The following is a 25,635-nucleotide window of genomic DNA, read 5'->3' as shown; positions in this document are numbered from 1 at the left end:
ACTGATAACACTTTGTGGAGAGCAAGGCAAAGCTGGAATGTAAAACATGGTCAATGTAAGTTTTTAGGAAAATAATCAAGGTTTTAAAGTGAGTTTGAACTTCTAAGCAGTAGAAACCTGTTTTTGTATTGCCTACACATTAGCTAATTTTGTACTTGCCACAGGGAGACAAAGAAAATGTTTGTTAAAAGAACTGAAACTTGAAAAAATGGTATTAGTCACTCCTTAGTACTTCTTAGTCATCTTTACAAATTTAGTCACTTAAAAGTAGACTTTCTTATTTATTTTTCATTTTTTATGCTGCATGTTGTATAAGTAGGGATCAGAAAATGGATTTTATTTCTGGCTCAGTTACTTCCTGACCAGGTGACTGTGGGCAAGATGTTTAATTTGAGTCTTAAGTTTTTTTATCTTCCTTATTCACTGGGCTGTTATAAAGAATAATTGAGATGATGTATGATAAATAAATGTTGAAATTTACAGCAAGATTATCAAGCTTGAGGATTTAAAGATTTGGAGACCACAGTCACAGAAATGGTTTGGGAATAAATTAGGAATGAATTTTATATTTAAAGGGAAAAAATAACATGGTTGGGTCATGAAGGGTGTTTGAGGGTCACTGGAAAAGGCTGTTTGTTTTAAAGTATTTCTGAAATTTGAGTTAATTGTAATTATCTGTACTATAATTGTTATATAATTTGTAAAAAATCTCACTTTAAAAAAGTCTTCATCTTAGGCAGCAAATTCTACAAAGTCATAGGCTTGATGTTCAGTTATATATTTGTTTCTAAAACAGTAAATAATTATGTAATATTTGACAGTTGTTGGTAGAACCACAGATTAATTTTTAGTAACACTGATACATCCACATTGTAATTTCAGAAACAATTCTTAAGGAATAGGTTGACTCTGGATGCAAATGTGGGCAATATAGTCACTTACCAGCAGGCATACATTATGAGAAATGCTATGTTAGCAGATTTCATCCTTGTGTGAACTTCAGAGTGTACTTCTACAAATCTAGATGATATAACCTGCTATACATTTAGGCTACATATAGGGTCACCATTGTATATCTGGTCCCTCATTGATGGAAACACTGTTATGTGGTGCATGATTATATTAATGACTCAGTGTATTGAGAATACTTTGAAGAGTTTTATCAGAGGACATGAGAAGGATCAAGGAAATAGTTAAGGGTTGGTCTTAAAAAAACTGAGCTATCCCTTTCTCTGACACAGGAAAATGAAGAAGAGGGTAAAGATAGTGAAAATTAAGACATTTAAAGAGTTGATACTGGGTCTCCCCGGTGGCACAGGGGTTAAAGGTGCCGTGCTATTACTCTATTGCCAGCCACAGTGGCATGAGTTCAATCCCCAGCCAGTGAGCTAACCCACATGGCACAGCAGACCTCTCCTGTCTTGCCTGCTGCTACCCTCAATAGTGTATTTCAGTAGGTCCATGTATTTTGCTCCCCACTCTGTCTCTGGTGAAACCTCTCACCCCCTGTACCTCTGCCCTCTATCCCAGTTCCTGTATGCATAAATAAGTAAAATAAATCTTTAAAAATATATATTAATAAAGAGTTGATACTCACAGTAAACAATTGAAGGCTGCTTAGTAGAACTGGGACTTGAAGAAGGTGGAAAATATTTGGTGCTATGCTTGTGAAGAATGTTAAAGAAATGCATTAAGCAATAAACACAAAGATTTCATTTTTTATTGCAATTCTGGTTGAGACTTGACAGCATCAGTTATGGTGGGTCCATTTTCTTAATGCATCTGAAATTGGAGAAAGCAGATAGCTGATAATACAAGTTGGTATACTGCATTTGCAAGTTTAGCCAACTGCAAATGGAAAATGGTATGATGTAGTTAGACCTGCAAAAGTTGCATCTATACTGATATACAGACTTTCCCTGTTGTCATTATTTCCTAATCAATACAGTACAAACATCTATGTATGTAATACTTACATTGTGTTAGGTATTATAAGTAACTTAGAAGTGATTTAAAGTATATGGGAGGATATGTGTGAGTTATATGCAAATATTACACCATTTTATGTAAGGAACTTTGGTGTTTGGGGATCCTGGAGCCAATTTTTACCTATATTGTAGCATGTATTTGTGTTTGTCTCCTGTTATTGCTGAATGATATTTTCTTGTATACATAGACCACATTTTATTAATCTGTTTACCGGTTGATGAATTACAGAGTTCTGACTGCGTTGTTATGATAATGTTGCCACAAAACATTCTTGTACAAGGTTTTGGGTAGATATGTTTTTATTTCTTTTGTGTATATACCTAGGAGTGGATTTCTAGATCGTATAGCAGTTCTATATTTAACCTTTTGAAGAACTTCCAGACTGTTTTTCAAAGTACTGTATCATTTTTCATTTCCATGAGCAGTGGAAAAGGAGGGTTTAATTTCTTCATCAGGACGTTACTTTTTTCTTTTTCCCACACTTAAAAGACTTGTATTCGCACCAAGTGGGTACTAGTCTTATAAACATCACGGTTATAAGTGTTTATAAACACTCATCTAATTGCCTACAGAAATGTTGTCACACCTAATTTCTGAAATGACACTTTTCTCAGTTTATTGCAGGTACAATTCTTGCTTTTTTTTTTTTTTAGCTTTATTGAGGTACGTATCATAGCGTGTAAGTTCAGTGTATTCAGTGGGCAATACTTGGCATGTGCTTTTGATTGTATCCACACACTTTTGATTATATCCAAGTGGGTGTGAAGTGATATTTAATTTTGCTTTTGATTTTAATTTTCCTGATGACCAGTATGTTGGACATCTTTTCAAGTGGCTATTGACCGTTTGCGTCTTTTTTTAAGAAAAGTTTATTCAGATAATTTTGCTTATGTTTAAATTGGAATATTTGTCCTTTTGTTATTGAGCAGTAAAAATCCTTTATATATTCTGGATTTCCATATAAATTTCAGATCAGATTTGCAAATGTTTGTTCTCATATCATGGGTTCTCTTTTTTACTTTCTTGATGGTGTACTTTGCAACAAAAAAAAAGTTAAAAAAATTATTTTTGGGTGAAGTCTCTGATTTTTCTAATGTTACTTGTGCATATTAGTAGTCCTGGTTGTTGGAGCCATTCAGGGAATCTAATTTCCTATATTGTTAATCCTACAGCATCATATAGTAATATTGTATTTACAGTAGTTTTGTTTTTCTACTTAGCTTTTTTTATGTATAAATTTCCTTCATTTGTATTGCTTATGCTTCATTTTTATTTCTGTTTTTTTAAAGATTTATTTATTTGTCCATGCAAGAACTGGGATGTAGGCCAGGGGTGGGGGTGGTGAGAGGATTCACCAGAGACAGAGTGGGGAGCAGAACAGGCAGATTGAAACACACTGCTGAGGGGAGCAGCAGGCAGACAGGATTGGTCTGCTGGGCCATGTGGGTCAGCTCCCTGGGCAGATCGAACTCATGCTGCAGTGGCTGCGGATTGCTTCGTAGTGCTGAGACTGCACCACCGGGGAGGCCCTTATGCTTCATTTTTAATAGCTGTGTCATGTTTTGTGTTTGTACTGTAGTTTACTTAATCATCCTTTTTTCCTAGTTCTTCTACTACATGGTTTAACTGGTAGAAGACTATCCATCAGTTTAACTCTATCCATCATTTTCCCTTTCCTTAGGTCACATTGACATGAAACAGTTGCTAGCAAAGAAGAGAAAATTGACAGCAGAGGCAGAGGTAAGTTATTCACTGTCCCAGAAACAAAAATGTAGAGTTCTAAATACTAAATTGCTTAAAAACGTGGGACCACTTCAAGCAGGGAAAAGAGTTCTACAAGTCAGAATTCAGCAGTACCACCTTGGGAAATTCTACAGCACAAGGAACAATTTTTTTAAAAAATTAGCATCAAATATTGTGTGTGCCTGAAAGTAAGATGGTCTCAATCCAAAGTAGCCCCACCTTATCCCAATGAGATCACATCCAAAATTTACTGGCCAGTTTAAATATATAAACAGCCAATTATGTAGATGAAATAGCTTTGTTTTTGTTTATTAATAGTTACATGTGTGTGAGCATATCTACTTATTTATTTATTTATTTATTTTTGTGGGACCCTTGCCGGTGGCTGGGGAACGAACCGGCACTGCAGAGGCTGCGGGTAGCCTCGCAGACCAGCGCTCAACTGCTGCGCCGCCAGGGGTGGCCTTCCATTTATTTTTGTTAAAGATGTTATTTATGCATATAAGATCTGGGGTACCGCCAGAGGTGTGGGGGGTGAGAGGATTCACCAGAGACAAAGTGGGGAATGGAACAGGCAGATTGACTGAAACACACTGCTGAGGGGAGCAGCGGGTGAGTCAGGAGAGGTCTGCTATGCCATGTGGGTCACCTCCCTGGCCAGGGGTTGAACTCATGCTGCAGTAGCTGCAGACTACTTCATAGTGCTGAAGCTTAACCCCTTGTGCCACCAGGGAGGCCCCAAGTATATCCATTTATATGATTAAATTTAAACTTAGATTATTTTTGTAATCATATTTTACAAGATAGGATATGTGAGAGTATTTTTATTGACTTTGATTATCAAAACTAGTATTTTTGTTATCTTCCTGTCTAGGACATACGGTTGTCATTTTCATCTAATTTCTTGGAGATATGGCACTTTTTGAGCCCAGGGATATTGCTATCACTGGAAATTTGTGCAAGGACCTGTTTATTTAACACTAAGATAAACCTACCATTCACTCCCAATTCATCCTGTAGGAATTTGTGACTTCTAAAATGTAACCACTTACTGTATTGCTTTATAAGATGGTCTTCAAAAGATATAGTTACTATTCTTGAAACTGTGAGTGCAGGCTTCTAGTTAACAGTATATTGAATTTTTTTTTTGTTTATTTTTCCTAATTCTCTTAGGTTATATGTATAGCTTTAAAATTGCAGTGATCAAGGTCATTCATGGTGAATGTGTCTTTTTCAATTAATGATTTGCTCTAAGTGTTTAAAGACTTGATTATTAGGTTTTATTTAATCTGAGAGATAGTTTACAATTTTAGCTAGAAAAGAAAAATAATTAATTTGTAGGCACTTGTGCCATCTTTAAGGACCTATTGCAAATTTAGTATTGAAAATAAATATTTTTTTATTTTGATGACTTATTAAATTACTTATGACACTTGTTATCCCACTAGACAGTCAGGACTCCTAGTTTATATCCCATTCCTTTTCTTACTCCACTTCTATTCCTCTTTTGCTCCTTCTCCCCTTCCCAGCAAGAACACAAATCCTTATTATGTTCTATCCAATCCTTATTATGTGAGGGCAAGTTTAAAATAGGTGAAAAGGAAGATCTGTCCTGCTATATCTTCATTGCTATTGGAAGAGGGGAGGGGGAACCCTTTTCTATGCAGAATTACAAACACAGAAGGGAATGGGAAATAGAGGTATAGGACAAGGAGGAGTGATATGGGGGGGTTTGTTTCAAGGATTTAAGTTGAAACTTTTTTTTTTCCTTTATGTTATTGTGATTTATTATATAAAAGACCATCTATAAACAAAAGGGACAAATGTTCTCTCCTATTCAGACACAAATCTGGGAACAATTAATGAGCATTTTAGGAAGGAATTTCACCTCTAAATAAGTGATTCCAGCAACTAGATGTGCCCAACAGGGGAAATACTGGGACATCAAAGCAGAGGTTGAGTGAAGACATGACTGAAACAACCATACAAGGCATGTTGGATGATCTTCTAATGGGGTGACTGAAGAACTGGTGAAATCCAGACTCCATTAAAGTCTAAGATTCTAAAACTGAAAATCTCCATATGAAGTAAATTTTCCTTATTTTTTTCCTCCCCAAGGTCTCTACATGGAAGGTTAGAGAGTTCTTTGATCATTAAACATTTGGTGGTAGCCCAAATTTTGACTTCTGATTTTCTCAAAGTTGCAAATGTTATTACCAAAATCCCATTTTATTATTTTTACTCCAGGAGGAAACAATTTCTGATGAGTAATATGCTCAATATATATATATATATTTTTTTTTTGCTAGTAAGATCACCTCATCCCTGAAGTTGTTTAATTTTCCATCAGTCAATCCTTGTTTCAGAAACCAGTCCCTATGATTTTTGGACTAGAATCAAATGCCTGAGTCCAACAGAAATTTTATATATCTTTATGGTATAAGAATTCTTAAGTAACCATGATCTATGCAGTTGAAGGTAGCCTTAAAATTAATGAAGCATGAGATAGCTCTTAGAAAAAGATCCAGTCTCTCTTGGATTGTTGTAGACGAACATAAAATTTTGTTCAACCATAAAATGACTATGCATAGATCCAACCTACTCAGACTTTCTTTTTTTTTTTTTTAAATAATAAATTTTATTTTTATATTCCCCCATACAATGCAAACGCCCCATTCTGACCCCAATCCTTCCCCTCCCGCCCCTCACCCCCCAAAAAGTGTCTCTGGTTCATAGTTTTTTGTTGATTTTGATTTTCACTTTCTTATATTCATTTTCCTGGTCCCTTATTTAAGTTTTCTAGATTCCTGCTATGAGTGAGACCATCCGGTATTTTTCTTTTTCTTTTTGGCTTATTTCGCTGAGCATGATCCCTTCCAGCGCCATCCATGTTGCTGCAAATTGCATGTGTTTATCTTTTTTGAACGCTGAGTAATATTCCATGGTATATATGTACCACATCTTCTTGATCCAGTCATCTATTTTTGGGCATTTGGGTTGTTTCCAAAGCTTAGCTATTGTAAACAGTGCTGCTATAAACATAGGGGTGCAGGTGCTCTTTGGAATTGATGTTTCTGTGTCCTTTGGGTAAATACCTAGGAGTGGAATTGCTGGATCATATGGAAGCTCTATGTTTAGTAGGTCCAGAAATCTCCACACAGCTCTCCATAGTGGTTGGACCAGTTTGCACTCCCACCAACAGTGCAGAAGAGTTCCTTTTTCTTCACACCCTCGCCAACATTTGTTGTTGCTAGTTTTTTTAATATGTGCCATTCTCACTGGTGTGAGATGGTATCTCATGGTAGTTTTGATTTGCATTTCCCTGATGACAAGTGATGTTGAACATATTTTCATATGTCTGTTGGCCATTTGCATTTCCTCTTCAGAGAAGTTTCTTTTTAGCTCTTCTGCCCATTTTTTGACTGGATTATTTTCTTTGTTGTTGCTGAGTCTCATCAGCTCTTTGCAGATTTTTGTGATCAGTCCTTTATCATTAGTGTTGGGTGCAAAAATGTTCTCCCAGTTGGTGGGGTTTCTCTTTGTTTTTGTTATTGTCTCTTTTGCTGTGCAGAAGCTCTTTAATTTGATGTAGTCCCAGCTGTTTATCTTTGTCTTCACTATCACTGCTTTGGGTGATGTGTCTGTAAAGATGTCTTTGATGTGCAAATCACGTAGTATTTCGCCTATATTTCCTTCTATGTATTTTATGGTTTCAGGTCTTATGTCTAGTTCTTTAATCCATTTTGAGTTGATTTTTGTGTATGGTGTGAGGTAGTGGTCAAGCTTCATTCTTTTGCATGTAGCGACCCAGTTCTCCCAGCACCATTTATTGAACAAACTTTCTTTGCTCCAATGCATAGTCTTTGCTCCTTTGTCAAAGATTAGTTGACCATAAATCTGTGGGTTTATTTCTGGATTTTCTATTCGATTCCATTGGTCTGTATGTCTGTTCTTGTTCCAATACCATGCAGTTTTGATGATTATGGCTTTGTAGTATAGTTTGAAGTCTGGGAGTGTGATGCCTCCATTTCCTTCTTTTTTTTTCAGTAGAGCTTTGGCTGTTCGGGTTTTTTGGTGATTCCATATGAATTTCATCAATAATTGTTCTATTTCTTTGAAGAATGCCATTGAGATTTTGATTGGAATAGCATTGAATCTGTATATTGCTTTTGGTAGGATGGCCATTTTAATAATGTTTATTCTTCCAATCCATGAGCAGGGGATGTCTTTCCATTTCTTTGTGTCTTCTTCTATTTCTTTTAACAGTGTTTTATAGTTTTCTTTGTATAGGTCCTTTACCTCTTTTGTTAGATTTATTCCCAAATATTTGATTTTTTTTGTTTCGATAATAAAAGGGGTGGTTTTTTTGATTTCTTCTTCTTCAGATTTATTGTTTGTGTATAGGAAGGCTACTGACTTTTGCGTGTTGATTTTGTATCCTGCCACTTTACTGAATTGATTGATGAGTTGAATTAGTTTTTCTGTGGAGATTTTGGGGTTCTCTATGTATATTATCATATCATCTGCAAATAGTGATAGTTTGACTTCTTCTTTTCCTATTTGGATTCCTTGGATGTCTTTCTCTTGTCTTATTGCTCTGGCTAGGACTTCCAGTATTATATTGAAAAGCAGTGGTGAGAGTGGTCATCCTTGTCTTGTTCCAGATCTTAATGGAATTGCTTTCAGCTTTTCACCATTGAGAATGATACTGGCTGTTGGCTTGTCATAGATGGCCTTTATGATGTTGAGGTACGTTCCTTGTATCCCAAGAATTTCAAGGGCTTTTATCATGAATGGGTGTTGCACTTTGTCGAAAGCTTTCTCAGCATCTATTGATATTATCATATGGTTTTTATATTTCTTTTTGTTGATGTGTTGGATAACGTTGATTGATTTTCGGATGTTAAACCATCCTTGTGCCCCTGGAATGAATCCAACTTGGTCGTGGTGAATTATCTTATGGATACATTGTTGGATTCTGATAGCTAAAATTTTATTGAGGATTTTTGCATCAGTGTTCATTAGGGAGATTGGCCTATAGTTTTCCTTTTTTGTGTTGTCCTTATTCGGTTTTGGTATTAGTGTAATATTGGATTCATAGAACGTGTTTGGTATTGTCCCTTCCTTCTCAATTTTTTGGAAGAGTTTGTGAAGGATAGGCACTAATTCGTCTCTGAATGTTTGGTAGAATTCATTTGTAAATCCATCAGGTCCTGGGCTTTTGTTTTTGGGGAGGTTTTTGATTACCATTTCAATTTCGCTCATTGTAATTGGTCTGTTTAGGTGTTCTATTTCTTCTTTATCTAGCTTTGGGTGATTGTAGAGTTGTAGGAATTTGTCCATCTCCTCTAGATTGTTGAACTTGTTTCCATATAACTGTTCATAGTAGTTACTGATTATTCTTTTGATTTCTGCTGTGTCCGTTGTGATTTCTCCTCTTTCATTTATGATCCTGTGTATTTGTGCTTTCTCCCTTTTTTCCTTTGTGAGCCTGGCTAGGGGTTTGTCTATTTTATTTATTTTTTCAAAGAACCAGCTCTTGGTTTCATTGATCTTTTGGATTGTTTTTTTAGTTTCAATTTCATTTATTTCTGCTTTGGTTTTTATTATTTCTTTTCTTCTACTGGTTTTGGGGTTTTTTTGTTGTTCTTTTTCTAGATCTTTGAGCTTCGAGATTAGGTTGTTTATTTGAGTTCTTTCTTGTTTTTTGATGTGAGCTTCTATTGCTATATATTTTCCTCTTATTACTGCTTTTGCGGCATCCCATACATTTAGGATATTGGTGTCCTCCTTGTCATTCAATTCAAAGAATTTTTTAATTTCTTCTTTGATCTCCTCGTTAGTCCAGTGGTCTTCCAGTAGTGTGGCTTTTAATCTCCATGAGGTAGGATAGTTCCTTGCCTTCTTTTTATGATTTATTTCTAGTTTGATGCCTTCGTGGTCAGAAAAGATGGTTGGTATGATTTCAATCTTGGTGTATCTGTTGATGTTTGTCTTGTGCCCCAGTATGTGATCGATCCTGGAGAATGATCCGTGTGCGCTTGAGAAAAATGTGTACTCCATTTTTTTTGGGTTTAGTGTTCTATAGATGTCTGTTAAGCCCAAATGCTCTAGGTCCTTATTTAGAGCTTTAGTTTCTTTACTTATTTTTTGTCTTGTTGATCTATCCATTGTTGATAGTGGTGTATTGAAGTCTCCCACTACGTATGTGTTTTCTCTGATGTCTGTTTTCAGAGAGGACAACAGTTGTCTGATATATTTTGGTGCTCTTTCGTTTGGTGAGTATATGTTAATGAGTGTTATTTCTTCTTGAAGTATTGTCCCCTTAATCATAATGTAGTGACCATTGGGATCTCTTTTTATTTTTTTGAGTTTGAAGTCTGTTTTATCTGATATAAGTATAGCTGTTCCTGCTTTCTTTTTTGGCCCATTTGCTTGTAGGATTGTTTTCCATCCTTTGACTTTGAGCCTATTTTTATCTTTTGTAGCTAAATTTGTTTCCTGGAGACAGCAAAAGGTTGGGTTTTGTTTCTGAATCCAGGCTGCAACTCTGTGTCTTTTTATTGAAGAGTTTAGTCCATTTACATTTAGAGTTAATATTGATATGTTAGCATCTGTATTTGCCATTATGTTTGTCTTTCCTTTGATTTTATTTATTCTTTTAATAACTTTTTTTTTTTGGTCTTCTTTCGTTGTTATTCGTCCCTCTGAGGTTCTGGCTTTAGGATTCCTTGTAGTATTTTTTGGAGTGGGGGTTTATTCGTAATGAAATTCCGGAGTTTCTCTTTGTCTGGGAGGGTCCATATTCTTTCTTCATGGAGGAAAGAGAGCTTTGTGGGATAGAGTATTCTTGGTTGGCATCTGTTTTCTTGGAGTCTGTTGACTATGTCCCTCCACTCTCTCCTTGCCCATAGTGTTTCTTCAGAGAAGTCTGATGTCAGCCTGATTGGTTTTCCTTTGAATGTTATCTGTTTCTTCCCTCTTGTCAGCTTCATTATTTTTTCCTTGTCCTGGATTCTTGGGAGCTTTACTATTATGTGTCTTGCTGTGTTTTTCCTTTCGTCGTGGAAGTTTGGTGTTCTTCTTGCTTCTTGTATATCAATTTTCAGCTCCTTCTTCGCATTTGGGAAGTTCTCTTCAATTATCTCCTGGAATATTTTCTCTGTTCCTACATCTCTCTCCTCTCCTTCTGGAATTCCTATAACTCTTATATTTCCTTTCCTCATGGAGTCAGATAGTTCCCGAAGTCTTTCTTCATTCTTTTTCCTTCGTACTTCCCTTTTCTTTTCTGTTTTGGTTCTTTTTATTTCTGTGTCTTCAAGAGAACTTATTCGTTCTTCCATTTCATCTATTCTGCTTTCCTTGCTTTTCCCGGAGTTCTTTAGTTCCTCCATTAATTCTTTGATCTCCTGCATTTCTTTTACTTCCCTCTTTAGGGACTCAATTTCCTTCTTCTGATCTATCACTTTTTTAATCATGGCAATTTTAAATTCTCTTTCTGGAAGGCTCAGAAGTTCTTCCAAGTTGCTGTCGTTGCAATCTGGGGAGTGGTTTTCTTTTTGTGGTGTGCTTCTTTCCTGAGGAGTTGTTAGGTTGTGTGTGGTTCTTCTACTCCCTACTGTCTGTTTTCCAATTTGTCGTATGCGTTGGGACACTGTGTTGCTCGGACTGACTGGCATCTTGGGTGAACTTCTCCGCTCCCCTTTGGCTCTTCCAAGAGCCATCTCTGTCTTCTGGGGGAGCTTTTTGCTGGTTTTAGGCAGTTTTTACTGAAGAAATGTCCCTGTTCTCAAATGGCGAAGCGGGATGCAGTCCCTGTGCCTCCGGTTTCAGGCACACTCTTCTGCGCACCCGGTCTGCCCCGGATGTGGGTGCCTGCTCCCTCTGTGGGCTCAGACTGCTGGTCGGAAGGGGCCTGGCGTGGGCTAACTTCCCGGCTAGCCACTGGGTCCTCCAGAAGCCTTCTGCCCTTTTCAAGCAGTCTTAAGAAATTTCCTGTTCTATGGGGTGTTAGTGACTTTTTTTCCTGGTCGCTAGGTGGCGCCAGAGATCTCTCCTATTGTCCTTGGGGGGCTGTTTTTCGCCTCCCCCCACCCCGTGGGACAGGGAACAGAGCGGGAATGGTAGGGTACACCTCAACAGCTTTGGGGTGCTGTGTCTGCCTTGTGCCCCACCGTCGTGGAGAACCCACGCCCCGAATTTTCGTGCCCCGGGTCTCAGTTCAAAGCCCTCAGTTCCAGGACGCGGGCTGTAGCCCAGTTCAGTGGCGCGGGAATGGCGCCTTTTGCACCCTGCTCCCGTGCCTGGGCGCCTGGTTCCTGCTTACTCAGGGAGGAACCTTCACCTCAGTGAGGACCTCCGCGCGTCTCCCCGCAAGCCTAGGTCGTCTCCCCGCAAGCCTAGGTCGCAGGCGAGGGGACCTGGGCAGCTGCAATCTGCACTTGCTTTTCAAGCGCGCGGAGCGCGCAGCTTTTCCGCACAAGCTTACTGGCAGCCCGGGCTGTGTGCTCGTCTCCCGGGGCCTTTGTTCTTCTCTAATGGCGCCCGGAGCCGTTCGCTCACCGCCTCGGCGAATCCTGCAGGGTCTGCCTCAGCTCCCGTTCACAGGGTGTGGTGGCTGCAATAGTTCCTTTCAACTCACAGACCCGCTTGCTGCGTCGTTTGTTCTTGTTGGCCATTTTGGTTTGTTGTTTTCCTCCTCTCTGCCGGTCGGTCGGAGAGTGCCGCCTCTGTGGGCGGGGGAGGGGAGCAGGGTTCTGCGCTTCCCTCCCTTCTGGTCCTCTTTTATGGCCACTTTATTCTTCGGGTAGTTTGCTGGAGTCACCCGTTTTTCTTCCGTGTCCCAGTTCTCACTGGGACCTGCCGCTTTTCCTCCCTATTAACTTTTTTTAATGGGAGATCTTACTCGCAGCGTCTCCTCGCCGCCATGTTGCTCCGCCCCTCTAAGTTGAAACTTTTATTTTCAGAGAAGGTTCTGTTTATCCTCTTTGTTAATCAGTGGATAGAATTATTGCATTCTTTAGTTTGGTCAGTTAGGAGAATTTGAAGAAAAGTGAGAGGAATGAATGATGGGAAAGGAAGCTTAGGGAAAGGAAGACATTGGTTTGGCTAGTATTTGTTCTATATTGTACAAGCAATATGAGGGTTGCAATGCTGTACAAGATTTGGTCACTCTTGTTGAAAGAGGGCATGGCTTGAACAGAGTTGTGGAGATAGGAAACTTAATGTGTATTTTAGGATTTGTATCCCTGTTGGGGTGCAATTGAAAAATACAGTTGAAAACTTGGGGCTGGCTTGTAAAACTTTTTCCCTTGTTCACGAAACTCTTTCTACTTGCAATTTTTTAACTCCCTATTTCACCAGTTAAAATACCTGTACATTCTTCAAATTCTAGTGGAAAAGCTGCTGCTTCTACAGTTTTCTAGATACCCCTGCTTGAAATGCTGTCCTTCCCACTTTATAATCCTAAGAACTAAGTTTATACCTAGTGTCTAGTTTGTCCTCATTATACAGTGCTTTGTTCTGAATGAATTTACCAAATTCTTTTGGGGGACTTAAGGATATTTTAATTGTCAATTTAATGTCTTTTGAGATTGACCATCTTACCGTTGCTTATTAACTGAAAATTTTTTGAAGGTGATATATATTGAGGATTTTATTCTGATATCAAAGTTGAAGATAATTTATAGAGTTTTTAGAGACCATGAGACCAGACAAGAAGTTAATGTAGTATTTTAGTATTCTAGAATGAACATACAAGGGGAGAGAAAAGAAGGGAACTCTATTTAGAGGTCCTGTTATGGGCTTTACTAAGCATCATATACTTATGTAGCTAATTTGAACTTTTGCTCCTAACTCACTCTTGTTGTAAAAGGAATGGATAGTTTATAAAATCCTGTTGGACAGTTCTTTCAGCTCTATGAAAACTACAGCTATCAGATAAAATATGATATGCCTAGTTTGAATTTCAGATAAATAACAGTTTTTAGTCTTAGACTGAAGAAGTGTGTCCAGTAGTGATCAAGCTCTTTAGTCTGAAAGGAAGAGGAGTGAGGGAGGAGATGACATTAAGTGGGTTGAAATAAGTAGGTTCAACTTAAGCCTTTTAAGGTCACCTCTGAGTTTAAAATGCTGTCATAAAAATTTTAAGTACTTCATTAAAAAGTATCTGGTACTAGTGGGGTCTTAGGACATTGTGCAACCCTGAGTCATGACCTTTTGAAATTCTTAGAATGGTGTCAGTAACAAGATTTAAAAGATCTTCAAACAGTACAAAGGAGATGCAAATGATTAGTCCTAAACAACTTGTGTTAATGAATAAACAACTGTTTTAACATTGTTTTAAGTTTTCTTTTGGTTGCAAATGACAGAAACCTACTTTGTCTCATTTAAGCATTTAAGAAACTATTTGAAAGATATCAGCTGTCTCATGGAATGAGAGGACTTGAAGTCTCAGCTTGCGAAAGGGTGAAGATTTTAGCAGCAAGAGTTCAGATATATCTGAATATTTCAATTAAGGTTTCCTGTCACTCTTTTTAAGTTCAGAGTTTTAGATTTATGGGAGAGAGAACTGGATTTAATAAAGGGATCTGGTCATAAGGTACAGCCCTGGCCTAGACACGGGGTACCTGTCTTTGTTTTTGAGAGCAATGAATATGTTGAGAAGGGAAAGGGGCAATATCTTTTTTAATGTTTGTAGAATCTTTATTCTTGAACACAATTTTATGGAAGGAAAAGTAGATCTAGTGTGAAAATTGAAGGTATAAAAAATTACTTCCCATTTTTACTTTCTAAAAATAAGTATTTGTTGCAACATTTTACTTGCTTCATACATAGCATTTCAAGGATTGTTTTTCATACCAGTGCCTTAGACTCTTGCCTATACATTAAATAAGCAAACTTAATGAATAAGACTTAAATGACATGTCTACAAATGAAGACTTCTCTTCATGATTCATCACTCGTTTGAATAATCTCTTCTAAAAAAGTTTCTTGATAACCTTGATCAATTTTATATATTGGAGGACTACTAAAGAGATTTTAATTATTTTCTGTCCAGAAATCCTCTGATTATTAGTAATTGTGCTATAATAGTAACACAAGATAAACTTAAATAATTTGTTTTTAAACAAGAGAGTAGTTTATTTCTTCCTCCTATAATTACCCAGAGGTGGTCTGGAACTAGTATATGACTCTGTGGGCCTCCAGTACTCCCATTGCTTCCAGCCTCCTCACTGGTAGGTTGTGATTCTTCTTTCTGTCCAAATGAATCCATTGCTTTTTGATCTAAGTTTTAAGGAGCAGAACTGAGGGAGGGAAAAATGGGGGAGGGGCAAGGAATAGATACCAGCCATCTTTTAAGGACTTCTTGGAAGGTTTTGTCAAACCACTTCTGCCCATATCTCATTGGCAAGAACTTAGTCATGTGGCTACATATAGATCCAAAAAGGAGACTGGAAAATTTATTTCATATAGGCTGTCATGTGTCTAGGGAAAAATAAGGGATTCAAGTACAAAAGCAGGGGGTGATGAGTGATAAGTTGGTAACTAACCATGTCTTCTCCAAGTATCTACTTTACTTTCCTGCCCCTAATCTTCTGGTCAGATCTTACAGTCTTTGCTATGTAAGTGTGACTACATTCTTCTGCTAGTACCCTTTCTACTTTCCCCATTTTACTTACACATGCAGAGGTATGAGTCTTTGACAAACCTTGGTAAGATTAGTACATTGTTTTCATGATTCCATCTCAAAATGCAAAAAGATACCTAGTCTTGTTGCCCTCTTGGGAACATTCAGTGATTTGGTTCCAGAAATATACTTAGTTCCATTGTCTATCAGGCATCATGTTAAGTGCTAGGACTGTGAAGAAGTTGTGGGTTCTTTCCTTATACTAGCTGAGAACATTGAATAATCAAGAGAGGAACAATAACTAAATTAGACATTGTAAAGGTGCTCTTTGAAAACTGTAAAGTGATGTCAGTGTAAGCTGGCTTAATTTTAGAGTGTGAATAAAATTAATTTAATAAGATTAATTAAAATTAATTTAATAAAATTAATTTTAGAGCTGAAGATCTTGTGATAATCTGCTCACTTTTCCCCACCCCCAAGTGCGTATTTGTTTTATCTTTAATATCTCTGAAAATAAGAAAGCATTGTGTGCTATGTAGTATGATTCACTTGGTGGCCTTTTTCTTTCATAGTATCAAATAAAAATCAGTGGCATCTTAGATAAAATACATTAAAAATATGCCAAAGGTTTCATATGATTTTATTTTAATGTACTACTATGTAGAATTGTCTGAGAATTGAAGGAATATTTTTCTTACATAGTTTCTCCCCTGATTTAAGTAGTATAGGCTCATGGTAGGAAATTTATGGGACAATAAAAAGGAAATTGGCCATCTGTATGCCCACTATTTGGAGACAATGTGTTTTGGTTTATTTCCTCTCAATAATTTGTTATTCTTTTTCAGTCATATATACAGATCTGTATAGACACATGCCGACATGTGTTCATAGATATTGCCTGCAAAATCAGAATTAATATATGTATATTTGTGTATATTTTTATACATTATTTTTGTTTTTCAGTGTTAAAATTTAAAAAATTCTAATGGTCATTTGTATGGTCATTCAGTGGTCATTTATATGGATGTTATTTTAATTACTCAGAAGGTATTTTTACTTCTTGTTTTCTGGCATTTAACAGTGACAAAAATAAAATGAGAAGAAGATTGGTGAAGATAATAAGAAAAAAATAAAATATGCCCTCTTGATAGCTAAGATGAGGTAGCTCTCCCAGTAGGTTAAGGTAAATGTGTTTCCGTTTAGTTTAGACTGATAGAAATAAATTAAAATGTTGATATCTTATGACTTTTATAATCCAGTTTAAATTGGGAAATTGCCTAGGATTTTATTTTAAATAAGAAAGATTGTAATTCAGAGCTCTAAAAATTCATTAGTTGTTGGTTTATCTTGAGCTTTTGGCTTCTGTTATTAATGATTATGTTTAGTTATGTTCAAACTTGCTTCTAAACAAGTGTTTTTGTTTTAAAATACAGAGGAGTTTATGGCAACATACCAATTAGAACTGTAGTAAGCCTCTTCTACATTGATGTCTTCAAGTGAAATGTTCTATGTTTTTCAAGCAAAAATGCGTCATGACTTTTCTGACAACCCAATATTATCTATTTTCAGGCTTATATGTACATCACTGACCTTTTAAAAAGTCTTGCTTTTTTTTAAAGTTAAGATCTTAATCATGTTGATAAGATTTCAGCTAAAATATAGTGGCAAGCACTATAATGTAATATCAACTCTGAGGCTATATAAACCTGGGTTCTGATTCTACTTCTATTGCTTATAAGTTCTATGACCATGGACAAATCACATTACTTGTTTAAGCTTAGGTCTCCCATATGTAAAATAAGAATTATATTGTCTACTCCAAAGATTGTTTTAAGACTAAAAATAATACATAAAAGCCCCTAGCACATTTAGCATATAGCAGTCATTCACTTAATAACTGCTGTTACTAACAATAAATGATAGTAGAAATTTTCAGACCCTTTCCTGATATATTTTATTAAAAAATTAGGGGAAGAGAATTGAATATATATATTATATTTATATTTATATAAATATATTTTTATTTACATGTATATATATATGTTATATATATATATATATTTAGTGACTATCTACTTCTTAATTTATAATAGAGATTGAATAAAGCCAGCAGTGACAAGTAGGAGAATTGGTGCCAGGGGTAGATTTCAAAAGCTGTTTGGAAATGTTATTTAACACCTATATTCTTGCCACTGTAATTGCTTTGGTGAGTGCTGGGTATACATACAGTGGATAGCATTAAAAAAAAAAAACAAAAAACATGGTATTTAAAGTCAGGTAGTGGCTAAGTGGGCATCAAGCCAAAAATAAAAAAAAGAAAGAAAGAAAAAGAAATATGTGTATTTGAAGTTGTATTAAGTACGATCAGGAAAAAGAATAAGATGCAGTAAGTTTAGAGTGAATTGTCAGGTGAGACCTCTCTGAGGAGTCAATTTTAGTGTTAGACCTAAATACTGTATTACCTATTCCATTGTTACTTGTTTTGCCCAGAAAGGTCATGTTTCTGGTTTTACACCATTGTAAGAGTAAAAGATTCTCTGCAAAATCAGGCAGTGAATCAAAGAAGCAAGTAATTCATGAAGGAGCAGTATGACCATGTGGAGTCAGATACAATTTTTTATACTCAGTACTCAGAGTACAAGATTTTTACTTTTGTTTTTCTCAGCCTGCTTGTTAATCTTTTCTTGCCTCTGTGAAAGAGCTATTTTTATTGTTCACAAATGATCTTGTTTTTTCCTCATGGTAAGATTTAGTCCAAAGTAACCCCTGCTTGGAAGCCTTTTTAGAAGGGTAGTCTTTCGAAAATGCAAGTCTGAACATATTTACAAACTCTTGAGCTTCAGACATCATGGGCTGCCAGTGGTCCTTAAAATGAAAAATTCTTAAAGGGCCTTCATCTCTGATTACCTATGTGCTTCATGGTTATTTCCTGTTCCTGGACTCTTACAGGCTATCTGATTCAGCTCTTTTTTAAAGTAGGACTTTTCTTTGAGCTTTGAAATATTAGTGATTCTGCTTAATAAATTATCTAAATACCCTCCATTTCTTCTTTCTAGTTAACTACCTGCCTCCTTTCTTCTGTTTGTCCTTCCTTCCATTCATGGTCATCATGTTGGGACAATCATGTCCATGGGCTCAATGGAAGTAATATTAGTAGACACGAGAATGAGGCGATAAGCAAATTAGAAAGCCTTTGACTTTCAAAGTTCACTCCAGACAGCTGACATTAGACATTATTCAGATTTATTGTGATCACATTTTAAAGTTCTGGTTAACAACAGTTTCATGTTATGGAAGAAGTCAGAGGAAAGCAGAAGTGAAACATTTCTTGCACTGTATTTTTCTCATAAAAGGGAGTGGTCACAATAAGCAGTCACTCTTGTGTTTTCACCAGGAGGAAGTTCAGGAAATTTGTGTCCACAATAGAGTTCTTCCTTGTGTCCCAGTGGCAGTAGCTTCTATTAACTTTAATTCTTTGGAGACAGAGGAGAAAGGCTGTAAGAAATGCCCATTAGGCATCTAGTTAGTATAATGTTATATATGAGAGGAATGTAGTGGATTTAAATTAAAAGTATCAGGCCTCCCTAGTCGCTCAGGGGTTAAAGACACAGCACTATAAAGCTATCGCCAGCCACTGCAGCATGAGTTTGATCCCTGGCCAAGGAGCTCACCCACATGGCGCAACAGACCTCTTCTGTCCCACCAGCTGCTCCCCTCAGTGGTGTATTTTAGTACATTTGCCTGTTCTATTCCCCACTCTGTCTCCTCTCACCTCCCCCCCCCCCCACACCTCTGGCCTAACCCCAGTTCTTGTATGCATAAATAAATAAAATCTTAAAAAAAAAAGTATCTTTTAAGAGTAGTAGCACTAAATGATAAAATTTACTTGTTTCAGTTTTTATTGTACATTGCTTTGTTGTTTTTTCCTTCATAAATTAGCTCTAAGAGGAGAGAGGTTAATGCAACAAATCTGTAGAATGATAACTCTCTCAAGGACTGTGATGTGCAAGTTTTTCAGGGTGTGTTTGGTTTTGTTTTTGGGGCTTTTAAAAGTTCCCACAACAGGTTAACAAGGTAGATGTTATCCATCTCAGTTTTGCACATAAGTGTTGAGTAACTTCGTAGATGATGCCTAAGTGGAGGAGGCACAGTTTGAACCCAGCTCTGCCTGCTTGAAAGTTCATATTTCCCTCTTTACTACATTAGTATTAGCACTAGATATCTTTAATCTTTTTCCTTAGTATCTTACTGGCTCAAGTATGAATTCCTGAATGTACTGTTTTTCCAACATATAAATTTTAGTGCAAAGAAAAGAAGACATGCATTAATCATATTAAAAATAGGAAGCTTTTTGGGCTCAGCATACTGAAGAAGTATTCTGCACTGACTGAAGTGTCAGATGTTGGGGTCATAGGTGGTAGTGGGGAGCGGTGGGGGTTGTGAAAGAAAGTTACAAGGAGACTTGCCATCTGTTATTGCCTTTTATTGGCCCTCACACCATTGAGGTGCCTGTGATTTTTCTTTTATTTTCTCTGTACTGTCACACTGAACGTTCTTCATGGCATTTACTGCACCATTCATAATTTATTTCCTTCCTCATCCATAGACAGTGAGTTCAGTAAGAACAGGACTCTGTGTATCCTGTTGCACACCATAGGAGCTGAATAATAGAAGTATATACTCGTTGTCAAAATCTGTTTGGTCCCTGAGATTGGATAGCTGGGAGGGATCAACAGGGGTACCCTTATTTGTGAACTGGCTGGAAAAGAAGAAAAGGCAGGAGTTTGGAGTGTGGGGAAAAGTGGGAGGAGGGAGATAAGAAAAGGGTACAATTGATAAGGTGGTGAGAGTAACGACATTGCTGCTGTTTTTCTTATGACAGGACTGGAAGTTACAAGTGCTTTGAAATATATAGCCAAGTAGTGGATAAGGCACCAGAGCTTGTGCCATAAGAACTTGATTACTCTGTTGAACTTGAGTTGGATTAGGACCCGATTCTAGCAGCTTTTACTGACATTTGTGTTACATTAATGATGTTTTATTTTCATGCTTCTGGTCTGCTTAGCCCAGTATTTAATTGGGAAGGGGTCTGGTTCCCTAGTATTGGGAATGCAAGCTGCAAGAAATGGTTTGACTCCCTTTGCCACCTCTTAAGTTTCTAGCTTTTTTCAATATTGAGTAAGATTTGAATAGACTGATTAATGAGCTGGGGGTCAGAATGTTAAGATTTTATAGGGTTGAGTCCCCATCCCTCCACCCCCTTTTCTTTTCTGACCTTAACTCTTATCACTCTTTTGCTTCATCTCTGACCTCCCACTTTGTTGGTATTTCTCAAACATGCCAAGGGTGTCTCTATCTCAGGGATTTTTATATTTATGTTTCTTTCTTTCTGGTACTTTTCCTAAAGATACCCTTTAACTCGCCCTCTCACCTTCTTTAAATCTGCTCAATGTCATCTAACCTGGGAGGCTTTCCCTGACCTCACACACACAATACCATGTCTTCATCCCTGTTTTATTTCTCTCCATATTATAAGACCATTTGGCATATTATATATCCTGTCTGCCCCCACTTGAATTTGAAGTTCCATGGGCACAGGGACTTGGTTTTGTTTATTGTTGTGTAACCAGTGCCTAGAACAGTGCTCAGAACTGTATCTAGCACTTACTAGAATGAAAGAATTCTTTCTTCTTTTTAGTGTGTTTTTCCCCAGGACAACATGTTTGTGATTGGAAAAAATCACAATTGATCAGTTCCACCTTTCTTTGATTTTATTTTTGGTTGGGTATGGATCTACTTACACATTTTCTAAATTAAGGTGGGCATGTGATTGAAATGAAACAAGTAAAAGGAACTAAATAAAATTGTATTAGATGACTTTAACATGAAAAAATGTTTATGAAAGCTCTTCATTCTTTTTTCTAAGAAACATCCACCTTCTATATTTTGACCTTAAAACGAACCTAAATTGTTCACATTTTCTGTTTTGGCTAATACTTTGCTACCTCTCTGCTTTTCATCACGTTGTCTCCTTCCACTTTTTATTTGATATTAAGTCCTACTGATCCTTTGAGCTTTCAGCTAAACTGCCAGCTCAAAAAAGATGTTTTCAATCATCTTGTTACAGGGCAGGGAGAGGGGCACCCCAGAACCCCCAAGCCTGCCTGCTCTAAATAGTTTCTGCCATCTACCATATCAAGACAGATATACTTTAGTGTGTAAGACCTTTAATGGAAATGGACTTTTAATACAATTAGTGTGCAACAAAGACAAGACAAGGACTATAGTCTCCAAAATAAGCACACAAAGTACCCCTCTCCTTGTGGGTAAATGCCCGGCCAAGCAGGGCCACTGAGGCCCGAAAGCCTGCCAGAAGTCTAAGGCACCTTTTAGTGGGGACCCATAGGAAAGGGACAGAAGGGGCCCAACACATCTGGGACAAAAGGAGCAAAATCAAGACAAAAGCTGCCATTGTTAACCTCTGCACGGGTCTCTCACCCACATCTGTTTCAAGCAATCCAAGACCAAGAAGCAAGCGCAGTTTCTTCACATGTCTCTCTGCTCCATGTGCCTCCTCCAGGTCTCTTTCTTGATTTCCATCTTTCTTCCTTTCTTCGTTTGGTCTCTTCTCCAGCTTCTTCTCCCTGCTCAGCTTCTCCCTCCCTTGGGTGGGGCAGGGAACCTGGAACTGCCCCTTCTTCTGGGGATCACCCAGTTGCATTCTCATCCTTGCTTGCTCTGTTTACTATTTTGTTTAAGTGCTTATATGTTCTTTGAGCTTTCATTGATGGTTGTTTTGTTCAGGTGATCCTTTTAGGTGGTCTACCATGTTTTGGTTTTATGGGTACATCTTGTATTTTCCACTTCATCTGCTATCTTGTGAAAGCTGGGATCTTAGTATAGTCTCATTGTCCAGGACCTACAAGACATATGGGAACTCTGAGAGACAGCAGTTTGAAAAGCCTTCATATAGTTCAGTTAGGTATGTTGATATTAAGTTTTATTTTTATTTTTTTTTAAAGATTTATTTATACAAGAACCGGGGTACAGACCAGATGCGCGGGAGGGTGAGAGGATTCACCAGAGACAGAGTAGGGAGCAGAACAGGCAGACTGATGAAATGCACTGCCGAGGGGAGCAGCGGGCGAGGAAGGAGAGGTCTGCTTCTTATGTGGGACCCTGCCGGCTGGCGGGGATCTAACCGGTGCTGCAGAGGCTGCGGATAGCAACCGCCTGCGCCACCAGGGGAGGCCCCAAGCTTTATTTTTAAAGAACTTGGCCAAACTCTTTGCATAATAAAACCTAGAAAAATGCTACTTCACACATTTTAATTAAATAATTAAATAATTTTAATTCAACTTAAATAATTTAATTAGAAGACAAAAAGAATCATTTCCTTGAAATATCAGTAAATAATACATTGTTCTCCTTAATGTAGGTGAGTCCTGTCAATTAAAAAAATACCCACATTTATAATTTGAGCATCCACAGTAATTGTAATCTGAATAAATACTTGTTTACTTCCTACTTTTCAAAATTCATGGATGTGTAAGTTTTAAGATGGTAAAAATAGTGTGGAAAAAAAAGTAGTGTGGAGTAGTACATAATAGCCTTATGAAGTGTGGTATTATAATTAGATAAATACATAGCTATAGAGGTAGGAATAAACATCATGTAAATGTTGGTGTCATACAGAAATGACACGATCCAAAATACAAACAGAGGGAACGTGGGGATGAAGGGATTGCTTGAGAAGGAAGGGACTTAAATTTATATAATGGTGATATGTAAATTCGTTTGTTTTCTAGATAAAAATTTGAAGAGAAAATAGTCGTATTTTAATCACTTATGCTCTTTTTTTTTTTTTACATCATTTGTAGAAGTAGCTGAATACTATGATTATTGCACAGTAGGGTATAGATTTTTTTTTAAAGATTTATTTATTTATGCACACAAGAACTGGGATATAGGTCAGATGTGTGGGGGGTAAGAGGACTCACCAGAGACAGAGTGGGGAACAGAAGAGCAGACTGACTGAAGTATACTGCTGAGAAGAGCAATGCCATGTGTGTCACCTCCCTGGCCTGCTGTGCCATGTGGGTCCCTCCCTGGCCAGGGATCGAACTTGTGTTGCAGTGGCTGTGAATAGCTTCACAGTGCTGTGCTTAACCCCTTGTGTCACCAGGGAGGCCCCAGACTATAGATTTTTAACAATACCCAAATCATTCTGTTGTTTTTCAGTAGCCATTTCTGAAACTGCAGGTCAACTATCAAGTTTGTTTTTCTCTTTTTACTCCTTTGCACACACTTAATATGGATTTCGTTTAATTTAGCTCTGTTTAAAGGAACCCTTTAAAAAATGTTAATAATCCACAAGTATGTGTTTGTTCCTAATGTTTTTTCACTTACCTCTAGGAATTGAAGCCATATTTTATGAAGGAAGTTGGCAATCACTTTGATGATTTTGTGACCAATCTCATTGAAAAATCAACATCATTAGATAATGGTGGGTGTGCTCTCACAAGCTTTTCAGTTCTTGAAGGAGAGAAAAACCATAGAGCTAAGTAAGTATGAGAATTAAATTTTTAATGCAAACATTTATGGTATAGATGACCAGAATGTGGATTGCAGTAAAATGTCTAAACTCACACCCTAGCACCATTTTTTAGTAGCCTTGTGTTACCCTAGGCAAATTACTTAATTTCTTGAAGGGTGGCCTTCTGTATGTAGATTGTAACAAATATGCATATCTGACCAATAAAACAGTCCAATCAACACTATGTAAAGTACTGGAGTACTCTGCATTTAAATGGAAACAATGTGAACATGTACCTCCTAAACATACATGGCTTGTATGTAAGCCAGCATTAACTCAACAATAACAAAAAAATAACACAATGGAAAAAAAAATGACCAAAGGAAGTCAATATTGTTACAGACTGGGAAACTGAAGCACAAAGCTGGTAAATATCCAACATAATATAGCAGGAATTGAACCTAGAATCCAGGGCCCGTGTTCTGTACCACATCATTAGTCTTGTCTCTCTCTTGTATTTTATATATACTTGTAATTTTATGATTAGTATATCGATTTTAACTGGTTGGCCATCTAGAACAGTAGAGGAAGGCAATCAAAGGCCAAGTGTGCTAATTTGCCACTCTGCTCTCCTTAATTTTATGCCTCGTGCTCTCTGTCAGTGTCCTGTTCTTCTGAACAGTTTTGACCAGAAATAGTCAGCCAAAGTACTGGTGGTACTGCAAAAAGCTCTAAAAAATGTGATAAATGTTACATGTTAATATTTGATCTTTACGAAATTTATAATTTTTAAAATTATTTATAAAATTTGAAATTTATAATAAGGGAGGCAACCTTTAAGACTCAGAGGCTGTGTGGGGGATTGTGGAAGTCTGTTGACCCTGCATTTGTATGACCATTAGGAGGGAATCTGAAACATTAGTAGTGCAGTTTTGGAGGATAGACCAATAATATAGTTTGTTAACTGGAGTAAAGTGTAGCTGGAGGCCTGTCCCTGACCCTACTGATGTCTGTAATGCATGTGCGTAGAGGCTGAGCTACAGGGCCCTTTTGAGTGCTTCTCAGATTTGGTGTGCCGCCATCTCTTCCGTTCTAACCAGATGTGCATGTGCCACATCAGCATTGTTCAGAAGGATTGAGATAAGATATAAAAACCCTTCAGTGTACCTGTGTCACAGTGATAAGACAGTTAATTAATGTTACAGGGGCCTCCCTGCTGGCCCAGGGGATTAAGCCTCCGCACTATGAAGCTGAACTGCAGTACAAGTTCAATCCCCAGCCAGGAGCTGACCCACATAGCACAGCAGCTCTCTACTGTTTTGCCCACTGTTCCCCTCAGCAGGGTATTTCAGTCAATCTGCCTGTTTTGTTCTCCACTTTGTCTCTGAATCTTCTCACTCCTCGTACCTCTGGCCTGTAGCCCAGTTCTTGTATGCATAAATAAATAAATCTTTAAAAAAATTAACGTTACGTTGTGGTTGTTAATGTTCTTTTATCCTTAGGTTTAAATTTCTTATAGCACTTTAAGTACTTATTTTTTTTTATTTTTTTTGCTTCTCCCAGAGATCTGAGAGCACCTCCAGAACAAGGAAAGATATTTATTACAAGACGATCTCTTTTAGAGTGAGTATTTTATTTTGGTTTTCTTAATTATTAGCTTGAGTTAAAAATAAATATAAAATAAATTTGATTGATGGAACCACTGCTCAACCTATGAATGTTTTACAAGTTCTGTATT

At 37.2% G+C, this 25,635-nt stretch overlaps 1 protein-coding gene across 1 annotated transcript in view; it reads left to right on the top strand.

The window, feature by feature from the left end:
• The window catches only part of SOAT1 (sterol O-acyltransferase 1), a gene marked incomplete at both ends in the record, with an annotated part of 50,318 nt that overhangs the window by 10,475 nt on the left and 14,208 nt on the right, over nucleotides 1-25,635 (top strand). The window contains 3 exons of the mRNA XM_084250603.1: nucleotides 3,671-3,729; nucleotides 23,777-23,925; nucleotides 25,461-25,520. Of these exons, the coding sequence (XP_084106729.1) occupies nucleotides 3,671-3,729; nucleotides 23,777-23,925; nucleotides 25,461-25,520 (268 nt within the window). The remainder of the gene's footprint in view (nucleotides 1-3,670; nucleotides 3,730-23,776; nucleotides 23,926-25,460; nucleotides 25,521-25,635) is intronic.

Source organism: Talpa europaea (genome assembly GCF_964194135.1).
Source record: "Talpa europaea genome assembly, chromosome: 12".
Classification (NCBI taxonomy): Eukaryota; Metazoa; Chordata; class Mammalia; order Eulipotyphla; family Talpidae; genus Talpa; species Talpa europaea.
This window is presented reverse-complemented; position numbering and strand designations above follow the sequence as displayed.